At 47.8% G+C, this 23,336-nt stretch overlaps 1 protein-coding gene across 1 annotated transcript in view; it reads right to left on the bottom strand.

Moving 5' to 3' along the window:
- LOC144009642 (histone-lysine N-methyltransferase 2C-like) overlaps positions 1 to 23,336 on the bottom strand; it is a 44,994-nt gene that overhangs the window by 14,269 nt on the left and 7,389 nt on the right. Inside the window, exons 13-42 of the mRNA XM_077509457.1 lie at positions 15,491 to 21,357; positions 15,153 to 15,419; positions 14,438 to 15,066; positions 14,191 to 14,298; positions 13,820 to 13,945; positions 13,505 to 13,627; positions 12,483 to 12,584; positions 12,306 to 12,410; positions 12,052 to 12,233; positions 11,708 to 11,872; positions 10,567 to 10,802; positions 10,307 to 10,409; positions 9,534 to 9,613; positions 9,345 to 9,455; positions 9,017 to 9,121; positions 8,860 to 8,948; positions 8,639 to 8,792; positions 8,039 to 8,116; positions 7,641 to 7,784; positions 7,436 to 7,474; positions 7,241 to 7,351; positions 6,882 to 7,166; positions 5,583 to 5,656; positions 5,302 to 5,502; positions 3,565 to 4,072; positions 2,875 to 3,491; positions 2,613 to 2,777; positions 1,072 to 1,397; positions 849 to 997; positions 362 to 766 (exon numbers count right to left, since the gene is read on the bottom strand). Coding sequence (XP_077365583.1) covers positions 362 to 766; positions 849 to 997; positions 1,072 to 1,397; positions 2,613 to 2,777; positions 2,875 to 3,491; positions 3,565 to 4,072; positions 5,302 to 5,502; positions 5,583 to 5,656; positions 6,882 to 7,166; positions 7,241 to 7,351; positions 7,436 to 7,474; positions 7,641 to 7,784; positions 8,039 to 8,116; positions 8,639 to 8,792; positions 8,860 to 8,948; positions 9,017 to 9,121; positions 9,345 to 9,455; positions 9,534 to 9,613; positions 10,307 to 10,409; positions 10,567 to 10,802; positions 11,708 to 11,872; positions 12,052 to 12,233; positions 12,306 to 12,410; positions 12,483 to 12,584; positions 13,505 to 13,627; positions 13,820 to 13,945; positions 14,191 to 14,298; positions 14,438 to 15,066; positions 15,153 to 15,419; positions 15,491 to 21,357 — 11,654 coding nt within the window. The remainder of the gene's footprint in view (positions 1 to 361; positions 767 to 848; positions 998 to 1,071; positions 1,398 to 2,612; positions 2,778 to 2,874; positions 3,492 to 3,564; positions 4,073 to 5,301; positions 5,503 to 5,582; positions 5,657 to 6,881; positions 7,167 to 7,240; positions 7,352 to 7,435; positions 7,475 to 7,640; positions 7,785 to 8,038; positions 8,117 to 8,638; positions 8,793 to 8,859; positions 8,949 to 9,016; positions 9,122 to 9,344; positions 9,456 to 9,533; positions 9,614 to 10,306; positions 10,410 to 10,566; positions 10,803 to 11,707; positions 11,873 to 12,051; positions 12,234 to 12,305; positions 12,411 to 12,482; positions 12,585 to 13,504; positions 13,628 to 13,819; positions 13,946 to 14,190; positions 14,299 to 14,437; positions 15,067 to 15,152; positions 15,420 to 15,490; positions 21,358 to 23,336) is intronic.

Here is a 23,336-nt window from a genome sequence, read left to right on the forward strand (position 1 = left end):
CAAGCGGCACCATTCAGTTGACATCTTAGGAAACTCGCGGCTGAGGACATCAATTTAGGAAACCCACTAAGGTAAATCTTGTGCATCTTGATCAGATGCTGGCTGACTAGTGAAAGCACTCATGATAAGCATTTAAATTGGAAATATCTCTGACAACCAGATTAATTTAATCACATCTTAATTCGGGATCATGATTAAACTTCAATGACTTGTGCAGCCGTATATTGAGATCCTGCAAGCTGTTTAAAAAACAAAACAAAAAACAACAACACTAATTTGTTTTGTTTACATGCTTTCCTCAGAGAAAACCCGGAACTGACATGGCCGGCGGCAAAATCGAGTTCAAGATGCTGATTCTTACCATCTTCGGGATCCAGATTGAGATTGAGGTCAACTAGATCTTTCACCTCCACGTCTTCCAGATCTTTGACGGCAGACTCCACCCCTTCCAGGTGCTCCTCGATGCCCTCGGCCCCTTGGAGCGCCGCGTCGGTGCCCTGAGGCAACGCCGTGGCCGTTTGGACCAGATTCTGCTGATCCTGCTGGTTCACTTGCACCATCAGGAGCACGGGCTGGCCCGTCGCAGTCTCCACCCCCACGTGGCCACTCGGCGGGGGCGCCTCGGAGATGAGGCCAGGCGCGAGGGGGAAAGGTAGCCTCAGGCGGTTCTCCGGCGCGCGGTGGCGAAGCTCGATGTAGGGCTGACCCATGATGCTGTGTTGTTGCACGGGGAGAGCGCGCGGGACAGGAAAGGCCTGGGGGGCGACTGCTCTCGTACAAAAGAGTTGAGGAGTTGAGGAGGTGCAAACACGGTGAACGACAAGCAAAGCTACTCGCGTTCTTCTCACCTGACAAGATGTAGGGTTGTGGGTTGGTGGCGGTCAGCGGGCGGATGGCGAGCAGCTCGCCGGGAAGTGGATTCCTCATCTGGACGGTGGCGACGGTGGGAGTTCCCAGCGCCAGGGGAGGACGCGGAAAGGAGTCTTGAGGGCCGAACCTGAACAGGAGAGTGCTCAAATTCCTGATGCGTATGAACCATTTGGCAAACGTATGGCTGTCGCTTCCTCTCACCTCAACGGCGTTCCTCTCGGCACGGGAAACGGAGACGCTGTGGGGGTCAAACCTCTCAGTTGTTCGCCCGGAAAAGCTCCAAGTTGAACGGCGGCCGGTCCAGGAAGACGCAGCATGCCGGGATAAGGCGGCGGGGGACGCCCGAACATGTCCGTTGGCGGGGTGTTGGCAGCATCCTGGGTCCAGTGATGGGGTGTGGCCACGGCGGGGGCTGGACCAGGACCGGGCGTGGCTGTCAAAGTTCCGGCCTCCTGGAGGCCTTTCTCCTGCCGCAACGCGCTCTTCTGTTGCTGCTGCCTCAGGATGAGCTGGCGCAGTCTCTGACGCTGCACGGTCGCAAATGTCTCATCACCATCATCATCAGTCATTTCTAACAGCCAGCGTAAGGGCCATGTACTCATACATTTTTTTTTTTTTTTTGTCCTCAAAAGCAGGACAACTTTCGCATCCTGCGTCCAGGTAACAACTAGATGCTACCAGCACTACGACGACATTATCAAACTCTACAAGTTAACATGTAGCTCTCCACTAGTACTACGAATAGCAGACAAACGCTCAAATAGCTGGCTGTCCATAATGGGGCACTAGTAGAACAACAATGTCTCAGTAGTAACATTTTGTTTTTCCCCACTACTCGTACCAATTTCGCTCTGCTAGTACGCAATTAAATCTTACTTGTGCAATACAGTTATGCAGCAGTGGAAGTCAGCATTATTAGTAAGGCAGCCATTATACCATCACAAATGGAGCAATCCAGGAGCGTATTTTTCTATGTTGGTTTACAACACGATGTAACCCGGGCTGATCGGCAATCGTGGTGGGGTGTCGGGGCGGGGCATTTTGCGATAATTTTTATGTGCCAGTTGCAGAGTGTATGCACACGTCAACCTCTGCAAATATATATATATTTTTAAATGAGTGCACCAATAATTTGTACTTTATGAATGAATGAATGAGGGTGGATGAGTGGTTTGCACGTTCGCCTCCCAGTACTGAGAACGCAAGATCGAGTCCAGGCTTTGGCCTTCCTGGGTGGAGTTTGCATGCTCCCCCTGTGCCTGCGTGGGTCTTCTCCGGACATGCATGGCAGGTTAATTGGGCGCTCCAAATTGTCCCTAGGTGTGCTTGTGGTGTTAGTGGTTGTTTGTCTCTGTGTGCGTTTGGCTGGAAACTGGTTCAGGGTGTATCCCGCCTACTGCCTGAAGCCAGCTGGGATAGGCTCCAGCACCCCCGCGAACCTTGTAAGGAGTAAGCGGTTAGGAAAATAGATGGATGGATGAATGACGTCGTGGTCATACGCTCTGCTCTCTACAGCTTAATGGTGCTAAATGAGGAAAACGCTTCTGAAAACGAGGTTCAACCTCACTTTCTGAAACTGTCATCTTTCTCGCAACTGTTACTCGTTGTAGTAGTTGCAATTGTGGAATATTTAGCGCTTCTAGCGGACGCAGCACATTCGTAGTGAATCTCCCCCTGAGTGTACTAGTACATGAAGGCCAATGACTAGACGTTGACAGGGTTTTCCAGAAGAGGAGTCATACCTGTCTCAGTTTCTCCTCCGAGTCTCCAAGCTGCGGCATCAAGCCCATTGGTCCTTCTAATGAAGCAACGCCCACTGCCGCCATGTCATCCGCAGTAGTCTTGTGCATCGGCGAGGCTCCGGAGGTCCCAGTGTGCTTTGGGGTCTGGTTACTCTGCTGCGGTGACTTGGCAACGAAAAGTACGCAATTCACAATTCAACGTTTGTAGCCAATACTACACAGTGGCTGACTACCGACTAGAGATGTGATGAGGGCTCATTACCTGCTTGCGGGTCCCCGAATCACCGGCGAGAGGAGCTCTCATGAGCCGAGGAGCCAAGCTCTCCGTTTGGCCCTGGCCGAAGGCTTCGGGGGTCTTCTGAGGGTCAGGGATGGAGGGTTGCTGGATGTAAGGGTCTGGCGAGGGTCGCAGGGTGCCGGGCGCTTTGGTGTTGGGGTCGGAGGTCTGCGCGCCGCCCGGCGATTGGGGGAAGCGCCCGTCCAGCCCGTGGTGGGAGGGGGAGGGGCGGCCGCTCGCCATCTTCAAGTTGTCGACGCGTAGCACGGGCGACGCAGTTGGAAGGTACGAGCTGTCACAATGCAGTCCGGAGGTCGGAGAGGTGCCCGGCGTAGGGACCACATTGAGGGGAACGTAGGGACCACATTGAGGGGAACCCAGCCCCGAATGAAAGGCGCGGTCCTGAGACTGAGGGAGGCTGATGTCCGCCGGTCTCGACGGCTCCCTCTTGGTCCCCGGCACCGCGCCACCAAATAAGTCCTGTTGCAGCTGGTTCGGGGGGGGCATGGGGGCTTTAAACACCCCCCCTTGGATCTGAGACCTGTGGCACACCTGGGAGCCCGAGGGGGGGCTCTTTATAGCTGTTTTGCTGTGCTGCAGTCCTGAATAATTGGAAAATGAAAAACAGTTAGAGGCAGGAGATGTTTGGGGGGGTGGGGGTGCACACACACTTACCTGGCTGGAGCACGAGTGTCCAGACAGTATCTGATGATTTAGAATCCGGCGAGGGTACAGGAGAACACAAAGAGTCATGGGCAGGTGAGATGCTAAGTGAGGGGCAAAGCTGAACGGAGGCGGGCCGAGGGGTCCCTGTCGGCGTGCCGTAGGGGTCCCAGGGAGAGACAGGACGGGATGAAGGACGGGATGACGGACGGGATGAAGGAGGGGAGAACATCAGGGGGGATGACGGGTACTGCTGGAGGGGGGAGGTGGAGGAGTGAGGAGAGCAAGGGGAGTACTGAAGCGGCGAGTAGCCAGAGGGCGGCAGCGGCTGCGGCCTGAGGAAGACGCCGTAAGCCAGCGGCGAGCCTTGGGGGAGTATCTGTTGGGCGCGCGCATCCGGCGAGGTGTCCGGCTGCTGATTGGCCCCGAGCTGCTGCAGCCGTTGCTGCTCGCTCTTCACCTGCTCCAGCTTCTGACTGGCTTCCATCTTGGCCAGTTGCTTGCTCTTCTGCCGCATTTGCTGAGGACACAAGTCAGACAGGTGAGAGGGGAGGGGTCGCACGTCAGTATTCAACCGGCCAGCTACAGACCCCGCCCATTCATTCCCACCCTCAATTCAAGACCCCCAACAGCTTGAGTGTTCCCATGTAATATGTATGAACATATCATCACTCGAGCAGGACGCAGAGTCCAAGACAATCCTGGCAGGTGGTCCTTTTCTCAGGTGGAGAAAATTTCCAGACAGAAGTAATTCTGTCACTATTGAATATTTTCAGAATCAATTAATCTATTAATCATTCAATCGATTAATCGGATTCATTTTAATTTTGCATTAAAATGTATTATATAAGCATTATTTTTCCCTGATTACTGTTTATTAACCAGGGATTGGTTTTTATTTCGTACTTTGCATTCATATCGTGATAAAAAAAAAGAAAAAAAAAAGAAAAAAAAAAAGGTAAAAGTAAAAAGAGGTGTTTGCAAATGTCTTGTTTTGACTTCTTTAATGAAGGACTACAAAAATCAGTAAACAACTACTGCTGATATGCTGAAATCAGATGATTTGGACAATTTTAAATGAATAAAATGGCTCCAAGCGATTACTCGATTATTAATATAGTTGTCGATTAATTTGATAATCAATTACTTGTTGATTAATTGACAGCTCATGAAAAAAGTTCCCCTTATTGCTGAAAGTACAATAACAATGTTAGCCATTTGGGCTAAAAAAAAGTTATCTGAATGATATCAGGGTTGATTAAAAATTTGTTGTTGGGAGTAGGAAGTCAGCTGCAAATGTGAATTTCGTTCATGTTCAGTTTAAAAATTATGCTTATTTTCCCATGCCCACGATTGAGCTCTTATAAAGTGTTTTATTTAATGAAAAATTTAAAGTTTTTAAAATATTTTTCTTGCTCTGTAAGTTAAGTATATACGCCCTTTTCTTTGTCTTTTTTTTTTTTGAAATATTGGAATGCTTTTAAATGTAGTTGTTGTAATGTGTTGTATACAATTATATTTTGTTAAATATCCAAACATCCTCTTCTTTCCAGCTCACCATCTGTCTTTTACCTCTCCTTTTAAAAGAGACAATCAGAGACATTAGTAGAGGAGGCGGGAGCGACGCTCGACACCGTTCACAATCATCATCATCATCATCATCATCATGTGCATCCGGTGGCATGTGGGCCCTGCGGTTACCATGGAAACAACAGCACCCCATCCCAACGTGTGCGCAACGGTACTCACCTGTCTCAACTTCCACTCCTGCTCCAGCTCCGACTCTCGGGGTTTGAGCGGGTCCCTCAGTGCAGAGTCGACGGCGTCCGGGCAGACGGCGTCATGCGGTCTCTGGAGCGGCGGCTCACACAGTTGCGTGAGCTTCGGCGGCTCGCTGTACTGGTGGACCTTGCTGATGCGCTGAGCCGCACGGTTGTCCCGCGCGCGTTGCTGCGAGATACCGACACGCATTGTATCATTACGACGAACGGCATCAGCCACCACGACCGCGATCGTGACGTCGCACTCACCACGTAAGGCGCTCGGTCCTGAGAGCTGGCCTTCCTCCACAATTTGGCGATCTGCTTCACTCTCGTCGACCACTCTGAAAGAGACACGCAGGAGAACATCGGTCATTGGTGTGTGGCCTCAGCAAAGTGAATGCTAACCATGAAGTGCTGGCGTCAACAATCCTTGAGAGGTTCGTAACAATTCACACAAATACTCAGGATGCACTGATGCAGGTTCGAGATTGGTCCCAATTTCCTTAACTCCTTCATCGCATACGTCATAAGCTTATTTTCATGCAAGAGTGTACAGGAGGCTCTGATGGAACTTCTGACTGAAGGATTAGCTTTGACTGCAATGTTATTTAAAAGAAACGGCCAGCAGGTGCAGTAAGTATAAGATCAGCCAGTATCACGCAAGAATCTTGTTGCAGAAGAAGAGAAGGAGAAAGTGTAGGTTGGAACTGGGAGTGTCGTCTGTCACTAGCGTGGTGTAGGAGCGCTGAGAGAAGTGGAAAATAAGTGACTGGCAGAACAAAACAGTTAACATTGGAGGATTGCTTTTTGGCTTAAAAAAAAAAAAAAAAAAGCATCCTTAAAAGCTCATCAAAGCATGACGTTGGTGATCGAGTTGCTGCATGTCAAGGAATGACGCTTCGTTCGTCGAACAAACGTAACGAGCAACTGTCGAGCAATGATCCGCAGGGTAAACTGCTCGTTTCGCCGGTTGACTGAATGATGCGGCGGAGCTGCAGTCAGACCAGTCTTTTTTTTTTTTTTTAATTAAGTGCAAGAAACTGTTTTGTCATCAAAAGCACCGTTGACAATGCTATTTTATTGCAGGAAAACATTAAGATGTTTGAGCTGTCGCAAAAGAAAAAAATTGTAGTATTAAAGTCCAAGTAGTGCTTGAAATGTTTGTGTTACAAAAAGCTCTCATTTGACTTTTTTTTTCCCCTCAGGAATTGGAATTTTGACAAAACCTAGCTATATTCTAACGCGAATAACTAAATAACGGAAAAGGAAACACTTCTTTTTTCTGATGAAAGAAGAGTCTAATCTTTCTTTCGGTGTGTTCCATGTTTAAATATCAATAGAACACAATATTCTGTGGTCCTTGCAAGATCAGTCAAAATCCAGTAAAATGGCTGGTATTGAAGGGGGTTGCTCCAATGAAAATGGCTGGAATTCAATGAGTTAATTTTAATCAGTGCTAAAGGTCTGAAAAGTCAACCACTGTCCTCTCCTGCTGAGATGCCAAATAGGCTCCTTGTGACTATGTCGAAGTGTCGTTGCGCCATGTCCCTGTGCGTGTGCACGTACCAGGGTACTGCTCTTTCAGCTGGGGATAGTTGGTGTTGCAGTAGAGCACCGGCGCGACAGTCGCCTGCTCCCCGAGACCCTCCTCCTTCTCCCACTTCATCATGCTCCTCTGAGCCGTCGACATGCCGTCGTGCTCGCCCTGTCCTGCCGCCTCATTGGTCGGGGGCGGGCAAGGGACTGTGCCGCGGACGGCATCGCCCGGCATCGCGTCCATGTTGTCCAGGCCGGGAGCACGGCACGCCAGACCGTTCAGTAAAGCCAGGCGAGGAAATGCGCCGGCTCCTACTGAGAGACGCGCCACAGTCAAAAATTCACACTTTCCACTTTGTGTGTGCGTGCATGCGTGCGTGCGTGCGTACCCGTGTGCGTCTTGCCGCCCGCAGCAGCCTGCGTGTATTGGTTGTGTTGCTGGCTGCCATTTGGGCTGAGCACGGCGGTGAACAGGTCTTCCACGTCCTTCCCTTCCAGCTCTGCGCACATGCGAATACAACAAATGTGCGTGAACTGAAATGTTTGTGGGGAGCACAGCTGAGACGAAGTCTGAGGATTCCTACCTGGAATATTGTACAATTTGCTGAGGAGGGCACCTGCAACTAAAAAACATCAAAAAGACAGTATGAGAAGGAAATGACAAGTACAGTATGGAAGTCATGAGAGTGAATTGTACACAGTGGTGTCCTAAGGTCCACTTTGATGGACAATTGCTGTGGTCTACAAAGCCAAAAAAAACAAAAAAAAACGTGAGGCGCTTTAACTCACCGTCCGTCACCATCTTGTCCAGCTCGGGGTTTAAAATGGCGTCTAGAGGCTCTTCGTGCAACGCTTTCTGACCTTGCACGCCACTTCCTGTCATTTCAGAGGTCAGCAAGGGGTCATGGCTCACAGAGCTGATGTCGAGGCCAGCTGAGAGACACAACACAAACATTTAAGTGGTTAGGGGAGGGGGCATTAAGAGGAGGAGGAAGAAGACTGCTAACGAGGTCAATAATGAAAGATCAGCGTGCATTTAAGGTCCACCCTCAAATGTCACGCCAAAGCCAAATATCCCCAACATCACGGTGTTTGCGTGTTTTGTTAGCTTGCAGGCTAAATGAGCCGAAAGAGGAAAGAGGGCGGGGTGAAATGACGGACAGCAGCTGCGGCCCCGACCACTGTACCTGCATGTCCGCCGGCCATAATGTGAGGATGAGTGGTGAGAACGTCACATAGATCCACCAGCGCCTCGTCCGAAAACACTGCTCACACACACACAAGCAATGAGGTCACAATGGGGTCACGGTGAGGTCATGGCATCACGACAGTTGGCTGTATTGAGAATTCATTCTGATCTACTTTTTAGGGCTGCAATGAAGAATCAATGATTCTGTTGATAAATGAGATTTTAAAAACATGTTTTCATATCCATCCCTTTATCCAAAAAGAGGAAATTGACATTGCTTTCCAAATTAAGAGCAGATGTTCGCAAATGCCTGTAGCCCGTAGGCTGTATCTTATTTTGAAATGACTTGGTCGGAACCACCAAAAAGCCCAAAACGGGTCCCAATACTGCCAACGGGTTAAGCCAAAAGTCCTTCCTCTGCTGCTGCTACTATTTCTCCTGAGGTAGCAACATAAGACGAATGTCTTGAAAAAAAGATTCCCAATGCAGCCTCACGCGGCGTCACAGTGCCAGCACGACAGCGGAGACAAATGAAAGATGGGGGAAAAAAAATGAAAGATGACACGACAACGGAAATCAATGAGTGGGAGGGACTCACGGAGTTTTTCCTGCTTTGGGTTCATCAGCTTTTCCGAGGGGGCGGGGCCTTTGCGATCCACCGTTCCTGACTGGCTGATCTTAGCCGCCTCCGAAAGCATCCTCTGGTCCACTTGACGAATGCGATGCAGAAGATCCCGACCAAAGAAAGCTTCCTGGAAGGGAGAAGGGGATCAGCCAATCAGAATGCTATGACTGTGTGCATGTGCGTGCGTGCGCTACCTGTAGATAAGACGGGAAGGCTTCCTCCAGCTTGGTCTTCTTCTTTCTGTATCTCTTCTTCACTTTGTCCACAGTCTGCTCGGCTCCATCTGTGAGCAAAAGGATGCTGAGGATGACAATGTCGGCCAAAGAGTGTCCAATCTTGATCGAACGTCACCTTCATCTCCCTGCAGCGTCTCGCTGGAATGTATCCCGCCACATATTTTGAAGGCGCCGGCTCCCGTCTTCCCGCCTCGCTGCCTCACCATGAAGCCTCCGATACCTAACCACCACGTGTGAATGCACAGATCAATAGTGTACGTGGACATGTCATGTCAAGGGTTGAGCTGCGGGTGCCATGTGACTGTGTCCGCCATATTGGATGTGGCAGATCTGCCCCGTACAATAAAGCAAAACCAACAGACGGAACTTCAGACAGCCACAACCCAAAAACAGGACAAACCTAATGCCGCTTTTTTTAGGGATACCATCTTGGTCTTCCTCACCTGGCCTGTATGGCTTCCTCTTCCTCTTTCCCAGGTCTTTGCTGACATCATCCTCGGGGGCGGGCTCTCTCTCGGGGCTGGAGTCTGACTTGAGGTCACACTCCAAGTGACCTACGCGCGCACACACGCACATTCATATAAACACATTCAAACAAGGTTTGTGTGTGCGTTTGCGTGTGTGTGTGTAACCTGTATCTGGGTGGGGCGGGGTCTGCAGGACGGACACACTGTTCTGGTTAATGATCCTCAGCTTCAGTTTGGGTTTGCACCTGATACACAGAAAACAGATGGTCAGCACTTCCGCTGCATCTCACTTGACAAAAACAAATGTGAAAATAGAATTCTAGAGTCGGAATTGAGTGAACAGGTCCATTCTGTACTCATTTATTAGTAAGGATGTAACGATAAGGGCACTATCGTGATATTAAAACTGCTACAATATTGTCTTCGTCATGTTCACAATATTTAAAAGAAACACATCTGTTAAAGTCAGGTTGATTTCCATTTGTGCAGTTCTAGCACCCTCTAGTGGCTAGTTTATTAGTGCAATTTAATTTTCATTAGGGACATTTTGGCCTTCTATGTTTAAAATCTATGCTAATTGTCAGATGAAGGGGAATCTAATTTGCTTGTGAAGCAATAAATGTGTGCTTGCATTAGCAAATAAGTGCCTCAAAATAGATTGTAGGTGGTTTATATGCATTGCTGTTATGTACAAAAGCACAATTTTGTGATCTTTTTTAAATATCGCCAACCCCCCCACAATAATGTGATAATTATCGTATCGTGACCTTCATATCGTGATAATATCGTATCGTGATGTTTAGATATCGGGACATTTTCTAAGTCCACTAACTAGAACTCCATTTACAATGATTAGAGTTGAATGAACTTTTTCACTTCCGACATTTCATGACATGCTCTTTATTTTTACCTCCATGTGATGTGATCGTTTTGCTCACCTGCGGTATCTGCGAGTCGAGGCCAAAGGTTCAACCAGCGACTGGAGCTGAGAGAGTCCCGACTCGGTCAGACATACGCCGTCCTGACTGTACGTCTTTGTGTCTGCACACACAAACGCATTTCAGCTCATACTGATCTACTGTTTTCTTATCCTATCAATCCTATCACTTCAGAAGATCTCAACCGTCAGCCATTTTTGCATGATAAAGAGGAAAAAGAAGAAGGAGATGATGATGAGTTAACTGTCATAGGAACACACCTGCTTCTCGGCTCCTCGACAGGATCTGAGCCAGATCCAAATTGTCAGGCCTCCCTGCAACATTCACGCCATCCATGGTCACAACAAGGCCAATCAAGCGTGTGTGTGTGTGTGTTCGTTCGTTACCGAATGGGATGCGACTGTGTGTTCTACACAGTGAACAGTCAAAACTTTCATCAGCAGTGACCTCCACCTCGTCTTCAGTGGTCAGACCCTCACAAGCTGCATGCACCCAGCTACATATACGCATATCAGACACACAAAACCAACACGCACAGAATGAATCAATTTGACGATCCCTTCCTCCAAATTCATTCATTTTGAGTGCCATAAACTTTGCTGCTTTATGTAGTGTAGTGCCTCTCAAACTGGTGGTCATTGGAACTCCGGGGTTGAGGGTCCACAAAAATATTTAGAAATTGTGTCATACAATTTTTTAAGTGCATATGTTCGAACAGTGAGTGATGAAACCGAGATACCAACTAAACAACCAACAACTCCTCGCCATATTTGAGGCCAATTAAAGGCTCCAATAGGATTGGATCATTGCATAAATCTCACGTCCTCGCAACTTTTCCAGATAGTGACAACATAAATATTCAATTCAAATATTCATTCAAAAAAGAAAAAAAAATCCTCTGAAAGCCTTGTATCATTTTTTTTTCCATTTATTTTTCAAAAAACTAAAAAAAAAACTGAAATGTTGTGATTTGAATGTTATATGTGCTCATGCTTAAGTCTCAATAGATTTTAAATAATTTCCCATGAGTCAGGTATAAAGAAAAAAAAAAAGGCTCTCTCCTCCTCCCTTTTAATTCAAGCAATTTGCAACAGATAAAATATATCCAAATTGAATGAGACTTCCAAATAGTGCTTTTTCCATTTATGCACAAAATTGGAAATCAGAAAATGACTCGTTATCCGTGTTTTCATTTTGGTTTTTGGAACAAATATTGAGAAAACACTACTTTTTTTTTTTTTTTTTTTTTTTTTAAGTTTGTTTTGTTTTGAAAAACAAATGAGCAAAGGAGACACAGAATCCCTACCACTGAAGCATGCTAACCCATGCACAGAAGTTTGAGAAGCCCTGATTGTATCAGAACACAAAAAATAAAAGCGTGTGTTTGCGTGAGCATCTTACCGGTCACACTGCTGACACTGCAGAATGAGGTCGTCTTCAGTGTAGGCTCTCTGGCAGAGAGGGCAGCAGGTGAGACTGGCGCATGGTCCGCAGCGGCTGTAGTTGCTCTGCCAATCGCACCGCAGCCCAGGTGAAGCAGAGCCACATTGGACACACCACACGCACCTGCAGAACACGCGCGCCCACACACAAACATCCAGACTTAAGCCAACTGCGATGTCTTGTGAAATAAGTATTTCTCAAGGCTAAGGTGGTGGAGAGTGTTTTTTTTTCCTTGCGAAAACAAAGTTCAACAATAAAACATGGAAAAACTTGAAATAAAAAGTGTGCTTAGGCGCACCCACCATTTACATTTCCAGGACCCCTTGGGGACGGTGTGTAAGGGCGGGTCCAGGCAGTACGTGTGGTAACTGATGTCGCAGTCGTCGCACAGCAACAGCCGCCCGGGGTCGGTGGCCTCGCCGCACGCCTCGCACACAGTACATTCCAGACAGCGCCACCCTTTGGTCAGGATGACCCGAGTGACCTGCGCAAAGCGGATGTCACTGAAGTCGCAGCTTGATCAGAAACCACGAGGAGGATCGGGATGGACGGCTACCTTAACGTTGACGCAGTACGGGTGGTAGCACTGGCCGCACTGAGAACACGCCAGCAGTCGACCTTCCGCTCCCTGACCAAAGCTGCCGCACACCACACACATGTCCTACGCAACGATGACAAGGAGCAAGGTTACTTTCCATTGGAGCGGCTTGGCATTCATTCTCTTGCCACCAACCTGTCTGAGTGTGAAGACATCAGAGGTGGAGAACATGACCACCGTGTTGTGCATGGAGTTCTCCTCCTCTTCCTTGGGCGGGACAGACTCTACAAATCCGTACTGCAATGACAGCGCGTGGAGCACACATTACAGTTTGTCCTCTCACTCGTGTTATCGCTTATCGCTGGGATGTCAAACTCATTTTTATCACAGGCCACATTGGATTTATGTAGGGGTGCTCGATTATGAAGAAAATATTAATCACAATTAATTTGGTAATAATTGAAATCACGATTAGGACAATCATTTGTTTTTTGGTGTAAAACAAGAAAATGTTAAAACGTAAAAAATATTAACAAAAATAATTTTCTTTGAAACACTATGAGTTTCCTTTTAGACCAAACAAAATGTATTAATTTAGTCATTTTAAAATAAAAAAAGGTGAAAAAATGCAAATACATAAATTTAAACAACTCAAAATTAGTATTCATAATCTTTTATTTTTGTTTATGATTATGCCAATTTTTTATAATTATGGAGTGCAAAAATTGAGATTGTAAATTTCAATTAATTGCACAACCCTAGATTTATGGTTTTCCTCCAAGGGCCATTAAGACTGAAATTGATGGATGATTTTAGTGATGATAGTTTTGAAATCAGACGCCAGCAAAAAAATAAAATAAAATAAGAATATAAAAATAATAATAATAATAAAAAAAAACTGACCAACTGACCAACCAATTTTTCAGTTATTTTAAAAAGGAAATTAGTAGCGAAAAATGTTTGTAATATCGCAATTTCATTAAAAGTGGGAACAAATTGCAATTTAGGTAATTTTTGGTTTGTTTACGGTGGCCACATGAAATGAGGTCGGGGGCCAAATCTGGCCCATGGACCTTGAGATTGACACCTGCATAACCACTCACCCAACAGGACCGGTAATAAATAAATAAATAAAATTGAGGGGGTTTAAATCAGAGGCCATCTCTAATCTTTGATTCACCTTAATAGGGGCTCCAAAAATGTATGAAGGCTCTTACCGCAGGTGACGCTGACAAGAAGTCCTGAGTCTTAATTCGACTTCTTCCTCGTCCCCCTCGTCCTCCTCCAACACCTCCTCCTCCTCTGGACCTCCTCCTCCCAGAAAAGCCAGAGCCACGGCCCTGACAAACCGCAGAGCAGGACCATGAGACCGGTTCCAACGTTCGTTCATTAGGTCTGTAGCAAGACTTGTTGGGAGTTAAGCTGCGCTTGTTTTCCACCCGCTTACAGGCCAGGTGGCAGGCGGGTGGCTTAGCATGAGGTCAGTTAGTTAAGGCATGGAAGTCAATGAGAGTTAGCTAACGCTTCTTTACCACTCTCATGCTCCAGAGGGGCGAGTCCGCTTGACGGGACTTGGGGCTGTCCCGGCCCCCCTCTCCCATGGAGTCCTGGGAGGACGAGGGGGGGCTCACCGCCCTCGCATTACTCCACCACGAACCCTGAGGTAGGGAGGAAGACGCATTGGACGCCGGAGAAAAGGAGGCAGACCAGAGTGAAGAGAACAGAAGGAAAAACAAATGGGGGGAAGAGGGAGGGGACAAAATGCAGGAACATGAACGCAACGGCCTCAAAAGAAACACCTATCAAGAAGATGCTGTTACTATGACAACAGCATGCACGCAAGCATTCAGGGAGCATGAGTAAAGTTCTGTTGTGCACACGGCACACTCAAGAGGTAACGTACCTGCCTGGCCCGGGCCCTGCCGGGGGAAAACTTCCTCTTGGAGATAGCGGGCTTGCCCATGCCGATCTTACGGGTGAGTGGGATCACCGTGGAAGTGGATGGAGGAGTCTATGAGCCGAGTGGCCAAAATGGGGATAAAGAAAATGGCAACATGGAACTTTTGGAACTCCGAAGATGAAACAAGTATGACATCCAACTTCGTCCGTCAAAAAAATGGCTAAGCTACGCTGAAATGGCGCAGGCCTACCTTGCAGAGGGGTGGCGACTCCCTGTATGGTGGACTAAAGCTGAGGAGGGGCGAAGGAGGGGAGAGGGGCGGTGGGGTGAGGGGGACCCTGACGGGCGAGGTCTCAGGCGAGGCCTCTGTGGAGAAAGGAGACTGCCTGAGGCGGATGGACAGCTCGTCCGATGGAGGCAACGAGCGAGGAGGAGGCCTGAGATTCCGCATTTGGGGAGGGCTGAGGGAGGACGGGCAGCAGGGGGAGGCACTTGGAGAGGACGGGCTCATCAGCTTCATCACCTCCGCGTCAAAAGACACCTCTGGCTCTCCCTCCCCGTCGCTGCTACTCTCCCTCGCCTCCTCATGACTGGGCCTGACTGCAACCGCATCAGGAGTTGACGCTGGTGAGCCCGTGTGTGATTGGGCAACATCTTTGGTGGCTTCTATCGTCTTCTGGGAGCATGACGAGTCTTCTTGTGGCCATTCTGAGGGAGCGTCGGCCGCCACGTTGTGGAGGGACAGATCCGAGGAGGCGTCGCCATGTTTAAAGGTGGCTGGCGATGGTGAAGGAGAACCACTAGGTGAGGGTGAGGAGGGTGAAGGAGGGCCAGAGAAGGGGGATGCTGCAGCAGGCTCGCCAGCTGATGGATGGACTCCTAGGGAGACACAGATCATCATCGTCATCATTATCATCATCATCATCATCATCATCATGCATTATAACTCACTGCCTGTTTCATACCTGACGGGAAACATCTCGAATGCTCCTCCTGGTGCTTCTCCACAATTTCTTGCATCTGCTCCTTATTCTTGTCCTGGTTATGCTTCTTAACCTCCTCCCGATTTTGCAACTCCTCCTGGCACTGCTCCATAGTCTCATCTTGCATTGGCTGCTTATTTTCCTCCTGGTGCCGCTCCTCATTCGACTCCTGATCTGACACTTGTCCTCCTGTCTTCTCAGGGAGGTACTGGAGCAAGCGGGGACATACTCCCTGGTCTCTGGTGACAACTGTCGAAAGAAAATGCAAACGTCAACACATTTTAAAAATTGAAAGAATGTCGAGTGCTCATTCTACTTACTGGAAGTGGACTCCCCCTCAGACAGTACAAGAGCAGAAGTGGGACCACCTGGACATGGGCCGGTTTCTGATTGAACGCAAGTCTGAATAGTCGAACTCGTAGTGGTCTCCGGCTCGTCAAGACTTGGTGCAATCTGTGCATTATCCATCTGAGAAGGAATAGTGAGCTGGTTCCAGTTGTCTGTTTTATGTCTCGTTTCAGGCATGTCGGCGTGTTCCTGACTGGGACTGCTGGCTGGTCTGTCATTCAAGGGCCTTAAGGGTGATGGAAACTGTCTCAGGTAAGTCGTTCTAGGGTGGCTAGAAGCAAGCGAGCCACCGGGTTGGTAACTTGGAGATATTGATTTGGTCTTCCATGAAGAATCCGAAGTCAAACCTGCACCAGAATCGAGATGAAATGAATTCTGTTCTTGGGAAGCGGCCTGCGCTTCCGCTTTAGGACTCAAATGTGTGCTACCTGCGGGGCTACTGGAACACACTTCAGCAGCCTGTGATGGTGTGGGGCTACACCTTTGGTTGCTGGGGGAGAGACTCTCCTCCAAGACAATTTTGCTCAGACTTTGACTATCAGAGCTGTCATCAACAGGTCTACAGTGTGTCGGACTAGTTATAGTTGAATGGGAAGGCTTCGTCTCTGAGGGACTGCTGCACGCCGGGACGGTTAAGGGACTGGATCGGCCAGACTGTGGGTGCTGAGGAGATTCCGGATCATGCACACGGCCAGCTGGGCTGCAGTCACCCACTGAAGCAGGACCGGTTTCAAGCTCTGATGATGAGCTGGCGGGTGGCTGGGAAGTGCCATCTGTTGGCATCACAGGGCTACCTGGTCGGCTTGAAGGACTGGTCCTGGCTGGTAAATGTTTAACAGTGGCAGGCTCAGTCACCTCTGTCGTCGAGTCCCATGAGGCCTGGAGTGAGTTGGCAGGACTTGCACCACTGGCTCTAGTATGAATATGTACTGGGCTAGCCTGCTGTTCCGTAGGCTTTAGACCTTGCATCGTGCAGTCAAGAGAATCACTACGATGACAAGGAACATCCTCCACAGTCTCAACATCAGAAGACATGTGAGAGAGGCTACTGTGGTCCACTGAAGTGCTTTGGTGAACAAGGCTTGCTGGTGCGGGCGACGGTAGATCATGAAGGGGACTCGATGGCTCACTCAGCGAACGGGAAAGTGTTGGGGGTGCGCGTACGACAGCAGCAGAGCTACAAACAACAGATTCAAGCGCTTGGTCATCCACGCTTCGATTCTGTAGGATGTCTCCGGGCCCAAGCTCCGTGCTGCCGCCTTGAGAGGACGCCATTGTGACGGTTGGTTGTGCAACAGGCAGTTGCAAAGGCCTGGCAGGTTGCGGACAGGGCGTCCGCGCTGGACTAACGGGTTCTGACAGACTACACGGGGTTGAGCTAAGAAGGGGGGTTCGTGATGGGCTACAGGGTGCTGAACGAGGCCTGCATGCAGAAAGTTTGGCGCCTGGTGAGAGATCCTGGTCAAGTTTCCAAGCGATGAAATGAGAGGAATTGCTCTCCTGCTCCGGCGCCGTTTCAACATCCCATGGAAGACTCTTTCGAGGCGATGTTGCAACTTGTGTAGGACAATGTGGCTCAGGAATGCATCTTCCTGGATGGCTTTGGAGCAGTAGCAGTTCATCAGTCGGCTCATGTGATCTAATAAGTTGGGAGCCATCTTCTTGCATGTGACCTTCTGGACAGATGACTCCAGATTTTGATTCATAATCATCCAATCTGCATGGATTATGCTCAGACATCTTACTCTCCTGCACAGGACTTTTTGGAGATGCTCTGGTTGCAAGCTTTCCCCTGATTGAATCTATGGAAGTGCTGGATGGAGGACTAAGTTGAGAAGGTGTGGAGGTCAAAAGAACAGCACTTTGCTGCATGTCCTTAAGAACCGAAGGCAATGGAGGGGGTGTTGGACACAATTCAGGTATTGGAGACCTACCATGGATTTCCTTACATTCCCAAGGAGCATGATTGACTTGTGAGTCTTCCTTGTCTTGTTTTGGACGAAGCTGAGACAGAGCAGGACTTTTGTGGAGCTCTGTAGTCTCAAAGCAGGACAGTTGGCTCGTTACAAGCTCAGCTGGACACGAGGAAGGCTGCAGTGCATTTTGTTGGAGATCTGCTCCACAACAATATGAAGGTGCGGTGAGTTGTTGGGGTTCTTCTGTACTTTTTTCAGTCTTTTGAGGGGCAAGCGCTAATGACTTCAAATTCTTTGTTTGCTTTGCGGCTTTTGTGGGCAACGACACTGGACTTTTATGGCGTTCTGCAGGGAATGAGGGAGATGGTACTGGATGTAGCTGGAGCTCTGAGGGGATCGCTGGAGAAGATGCTGGAATTGGTCTCGTGTTTGTGACGTCAGGAGGAGATGGGATTGGACTTTGATGGAGCAGTGTGGCATTAGAAGTAGATGGTGATGGACTTCGTTGGAGCTCTGTGACATGAGAAGGAGACTTTGCTGGATTTTGGTGGAGCTCTGTGATGTTAGAAGGAGATGGAACTGGACTTTTATTGAGCTCTGTGATGTTAGAAGGAGTTGTGACTGGACTTCGATGGAGCTCTTCCATGTTAGAAGATGTTGCTAGAATTTGATGGAGCTCTGTGATTTCAGCAGGAGATGGAACTGGACTTTTATTGAGCTCTGTGATGTTAGAATGAGTTGGGACTGGAGTTTGATGGAGCTCTTCGATGTTAGTAGGAGATGTTGCTGGACTTTGATGGAGCTCTGTGATTTCAGAAGGAGATGGAACTGGACTTTTATTGAGCTCTGTGATTTCAGAAGGAGATGGAACTGGACTTTTATTGAGCTCTGTAATGTTAGAAGGAGTTGGGACTGGACTTCGATGGAGCTCTTCGATGTTAGTAGATGTTGCTAGACGTTGATGGAGCTCTGTGGTTTCAGAAGGAGATGGAACTGGACTTTTATTGAGCTCTGTGATGTTAGGAGTTGGGACTGGACTTCGATGGAGCTCTTCGATGTTAGCAGATGTTGCTAGACTTTGATGGAGCTCTGTGATTTCAGAAGGAGATGGAACTGGACTTTTATTGAGCTCTGTGATGTTAGGAGTTGGGACTGGACTTCGATGGAGCTGTTCGATGTTAGTAGATGTTGCTAGACTTTGATGGAGCTCTGTGATTTCAGAAGGAGATGGAACTGGACTTTTATTGAGCTCTGTGATGTTAGGAGTTGGGACTGGACTTCGATGGAGCTCTTCGATGTTAGTAGGAGATGTTGCTAGACTTTGATGGAGCTCTGTGATTTCAGAAGGAGATGGAACTGGACTTTTATTGAGCTCTGTGATGTTAGGAGTTGGGACTGGACTTCGATGGAGCTCTTCGATGTTAGTAGGAGATGTTGCTGGACTTTGATGGAGCTCTGTGATTTCAGTAGGAGTTGGAACTGGACTTTTATTGAGCCCTGTGATGTTAGGAGTTGGGACTGGACTTCGATGGAGCTCTTCGATGTTCGTAGATGTCGCTAGACTTTGATGGAGCTCTGTGATTTCAGAAGGAGATGGAACTGGACTTTTATTGAGCTCTGTGATGTTAGAATGAGTTTGGACTGGACTTTGATGGAGCTCTTCGATGTTAGTAGGAGATGTTGCTAGACTTTGATGGAGCTCTGTGATTTCAGAAGGAGATGGAACTGGACTTTTATTGAGCTCTGTGATGTTAGAATGAATTTGGACTGGACTTTGATGGAGCTCTTCGATGTTAGTAGGAGATGTTGCTGGACTCTGATGGAGCTTGGTGACAGTGGAAGGTATTGGTTCTGTACTTTGTTGGAGGTCTTGGATGTTAGAAGGTGATGGTGTTGGACTGTTTGGGATTTCTGTGACATTGGAAAGAGATGGTGTTGGACTTCGCTGGAGCTCCGTAATGTTCAAAGGAGATGGGACCGGACTTTCATGGAGCTCTGTGACATTGGTACAGGTGACTAGCTTTTGCTGAACCTCTGCGGGCTTTGATGAAGATGGAACTGGACTTTGCTGAAGCGAAGTGATTTTCGAAGGAGATGGTGATGTACATTGAGGGATCTCTGTGATGTCAAAAGGAGATGAGATTGGACTACGCAGGGGCGCCTTGATATCAGAAGGGGAAGGGACTGGACTTTGCTGGAGCGGTGTGACATTAAGAGATGGGACTAGACTAAGATGGAGATCTGATATATTAGGAGATGGCATTGGACTTGAGGATGAAGGGGATGGTATTGGACTTTGCAGGATCTCTGTGATGTTCAGAAATGGGACAGGACTTGGATGGAGAGCTGCGACATTAGGAGATTGGGCTGGACTTAGATGGAGATCTGTCGTGTTAGGAGATAATACTGGACTTTGTTGGAACTCTGTAGGCTTCGATGTAGATGAGACTGGAATTTGATGGAGCTCTGTGACACGAGAAGGTGTTGGACTTTGCTTGAACTTAGTGATGTTAGTTGTTGGGAGTGCACTTTGCTGCACCTCTGTGTCAGATGGAGTTTGGACTGGACTTGGATGGAGATCCTTTGAATCAGAAGGAGATGGGACTGGACTGTGCTGTATCTGTGTGGCGTTCGATGAAGATTGGACAGGATTTAGATGGAGGTCTGTGACATTTGAAGGAGATGGTGTTCCACTTTGATGGACCTCTGTGACTTTAGGACATGGGAGTGGACTCTGCTGCAATTCAGTGTTATTAGACAGCGATGGCACTGGACTTTGCTGAAAGTCTATTGGGTCCGATGAAGATGGGACAGGACTTGGATGGAGCTCTGTGATATGAGAAGGAGATGTGGTTGGACTTCGATGAAGATGTGTCGTGGTAGAAGGAGATGGGATTGGACTTTGCTGGTGATCTGTTTTATTTGAAGGGGATGGGACTGGACTTTTCTGGACTTGTGTGGTGTTGGAAAGGGATGAAACAGGACTTTGTCGGAGCTCTGCGATGTGAGACTTCAAAGGCTGGAAGTTCACATGCTCAGATGGAGATTGTGGTGGATTTTCACCAAGTTGTGTTGGATTAAAGGCAGATGTTGCTAATCTTTTCTGTGGTGAAGAAGGACTTTGGTGAAGCTCTGTGTGGTTCAAAGAAGATGGCGTAGGACTATGCGGCAACACAATAAGGTTTGAAGGTGATGCCAATGAACTTTGTTTCAACACTGATGAGTGAGAGGAAGATTGTTCTGGACTTTGCTGGAGGTTTATTGGGTTAGATGGAGATTGTGGTGGACTCAGTCTAAGCTCTGTGGGGTTAGAAGGAGATGATGATGATTCAGGACTTTGCTGGAGCACTGTGGGTTCAGAGGGAGACAGTACTAGACTTGGTCTAAGTTCTGTTTGGTAAGGAGGATTATGTTCTGGACTTAATGTTTGCTGTGGCTCTATAGCATGAGAGGGAGATAACTGCGGACTTGGTTTGAGCTCTGTGGGGCTTGCCGGTGAAGATGTTGGACTTTGCTGGACCTCTATTGGGTCATCCAGAGTCAGGGCTAGATTTCGGCTCTGCTGTGTGGAACTAGAACTAGATGGAGTCGGACACTCCTGGAGCTCTGTTGCATGGGATGGAGAAGGTACTGGATTTTCATGTGACAGTCTTGTACCCTCAGTTAGAGTATGAGCCTGCTCTGAACATGAGAGCTGGACTGGGCTATGAGCAGTAGTACTAATGGGAAGAACCTCAGTAGGATTTTCAACATCTGGCGCATGTGTGGGCGTGAGATGGAGGTCTCGGGCAGGACTGTGTATGATTGAGAGTGCTGTTAGCTCTGCTCTCTGATGCTGACAGGCGGAGCACACGTAACTTTTGCTGTCACACTTGGTTGCGCTGATGTCTCCCTCAATGGAAACGCATCGGGTGTGAACACACCTACAACACAACGCACACAGTTTACATTTAGACAACTAAGTAAAACTAACAATCTAGCAAAATCATATTTTGTTTTTGTATTTGCCAATTAAGATACATGAGCTTTGGGAGTTCATTTTAAATGTATTTATTTTGGTATTATCGGTATCTCAAACAGTCATTTGAGAAGTTTACTTTATCACACAATACTAATAAGAAAATGAAATGAAAATACTTAGTGAACTTTTTTTTTCTTATCTTGCACTCCAAAAATACTCCATAAAAAACTAAAATGAAAACCAAAATTATTAAAAGCTAAAACCGATAAACAAAATAGCTAAATATCTGTTCAGTAATAGATTAATTGTTGCAGCAGTAGTTCATAGTTATGTATAAAAGCCACAACATGGAAGCAAAGCACATTCTTAGGCAAGATTATTGTCTGAATAAAATGAAGTTCCTGCCCTCACTTCAAACAAGATGCCACAGAATGGCACCAAGGCACAATTTTTATATTAGACATGGTTTTGGCCTGAGTACAAAAGTAGCACATAGCAAAAGATGAAACTAGAAGGACTTGTCTGGGAGTGCTGAATGATATGATTCACTAATTCTTGCCTTTAACCCTAATGCAAATCCACCCAGTCAAAGATTGACTTTCTTAAGAAGAGCATTAATAGCTACTTCCTACGACAAGAGGCCCGGCCAAAGAAGAAAAATACGGATGCCTTTCAGTCTCGAGAGCAAGCTAGCATGATCGCGAAAACTAGCATGGGAGCGGAAGATGCCGACATGGCTAAAGTCGCCCAGGCTGCAACCAGCAGCGACCGTGATGGAACCGACCCTGATATTCAAACTGCTCTGCGCAAAATGGTGGGAGAAGTGACGGCTAATGTCACCAAAGTAATGGATGAGAAGTTTGCTCCCGTTTTGGAATTGCTTAAAAAACACGGCGACACAATAGAGAGCCATGGAAGGCGGCTGGATGAGGCGGAACGAAGAATGGTTGCCGTGGAAGAAGCAGTGGATCTGATAAAAACTAAGGTGGAAACCTTAGAGAAGACAGTGGAATTTTTGGCTGAACGTGTCGATGATTTGGAGAACCGTGGAAGGAGGATGAATGTCCGTATTGTAAACCTTCCCGAGGGCGCGGAGGGAACTAATCCAACACTGTTCTTTGAGCGCTGGCTTCCCGAAGTGCTACGCATCGAAGGAAAAGGCGGACGGATGAAGCTGGAGAGAGCGCACCGTTCGCTCGCTCCAAAGCCGCAGCCCGGTCAAAATCCGAGACCAGTGCTCGTACGTTTCCACAACTATCAGGATAAGCAGCGGGTGATGAACGCGTCGTTGGAAATGGCGAGGCAGAACCGGGTCGTGAAACACGGAGGCTCTACTGTGATGTTTTTCCAGGATTTTACGGCTGCTGTTGCTCGCAAGAGAAAGGAATACGACAAGTGAAGAGGCGACTCCGGTCAATTGGCGCGGAATACAGGCTGATCTACCCCGCGAAGCTGAAGGTAACATACCGTTGTTTAACACAATGTTTAACAACCCAGCGGAGGCTGACGAATACATTAGCGCGATGGACGGACCTTCCACTGGTGAGGAATGACGTTCAAGCTAATTCCTTGTATTCTGTTGCCATCTTTTGTAAGTCATGCTACCTTGAATAAGTTTGGTCTTGGTGCCACCTTTACAAATTGGATTAAAATTTTATACGAAAACCCGCTTTCAGCAGTGCTCACAAATGGACTGCGTTCTCCTTATTTTACTATTTCGAGAGGAACTAGGCAAGGCTGCCCCTTGTCACCACTGTTATTTGCTCTTGCTATTGAGCCTTTGGCTGAGATGATTAGGACAGATGATAACATAAGTGGTCTTAAAATCTTGGATAGGGAACATAAAATTACACTATATGCTGATGATGTTCTAGTTGTTATGACTAAACCAGATATCTCCATTTGCTGTCTTATTGAAAGAATCAATGTTTTTGGCAGCTT

The sequence above is a fragment of the Festucalex cinctus genome, chromosome 20 (assembly GCF_051991245.1).
Source record: "Festucalex cinctus isolate MCC-2025b chromosome 20, RoL_Fcin_1.0, whole genome shotgun sequence".
Lineage (NCBI taxonomy): Eukaryota > Metazoa > Chordata > Actinopteri > Syngnathiformes > Syngnathidae > Festucalex > Festucalex cinctus.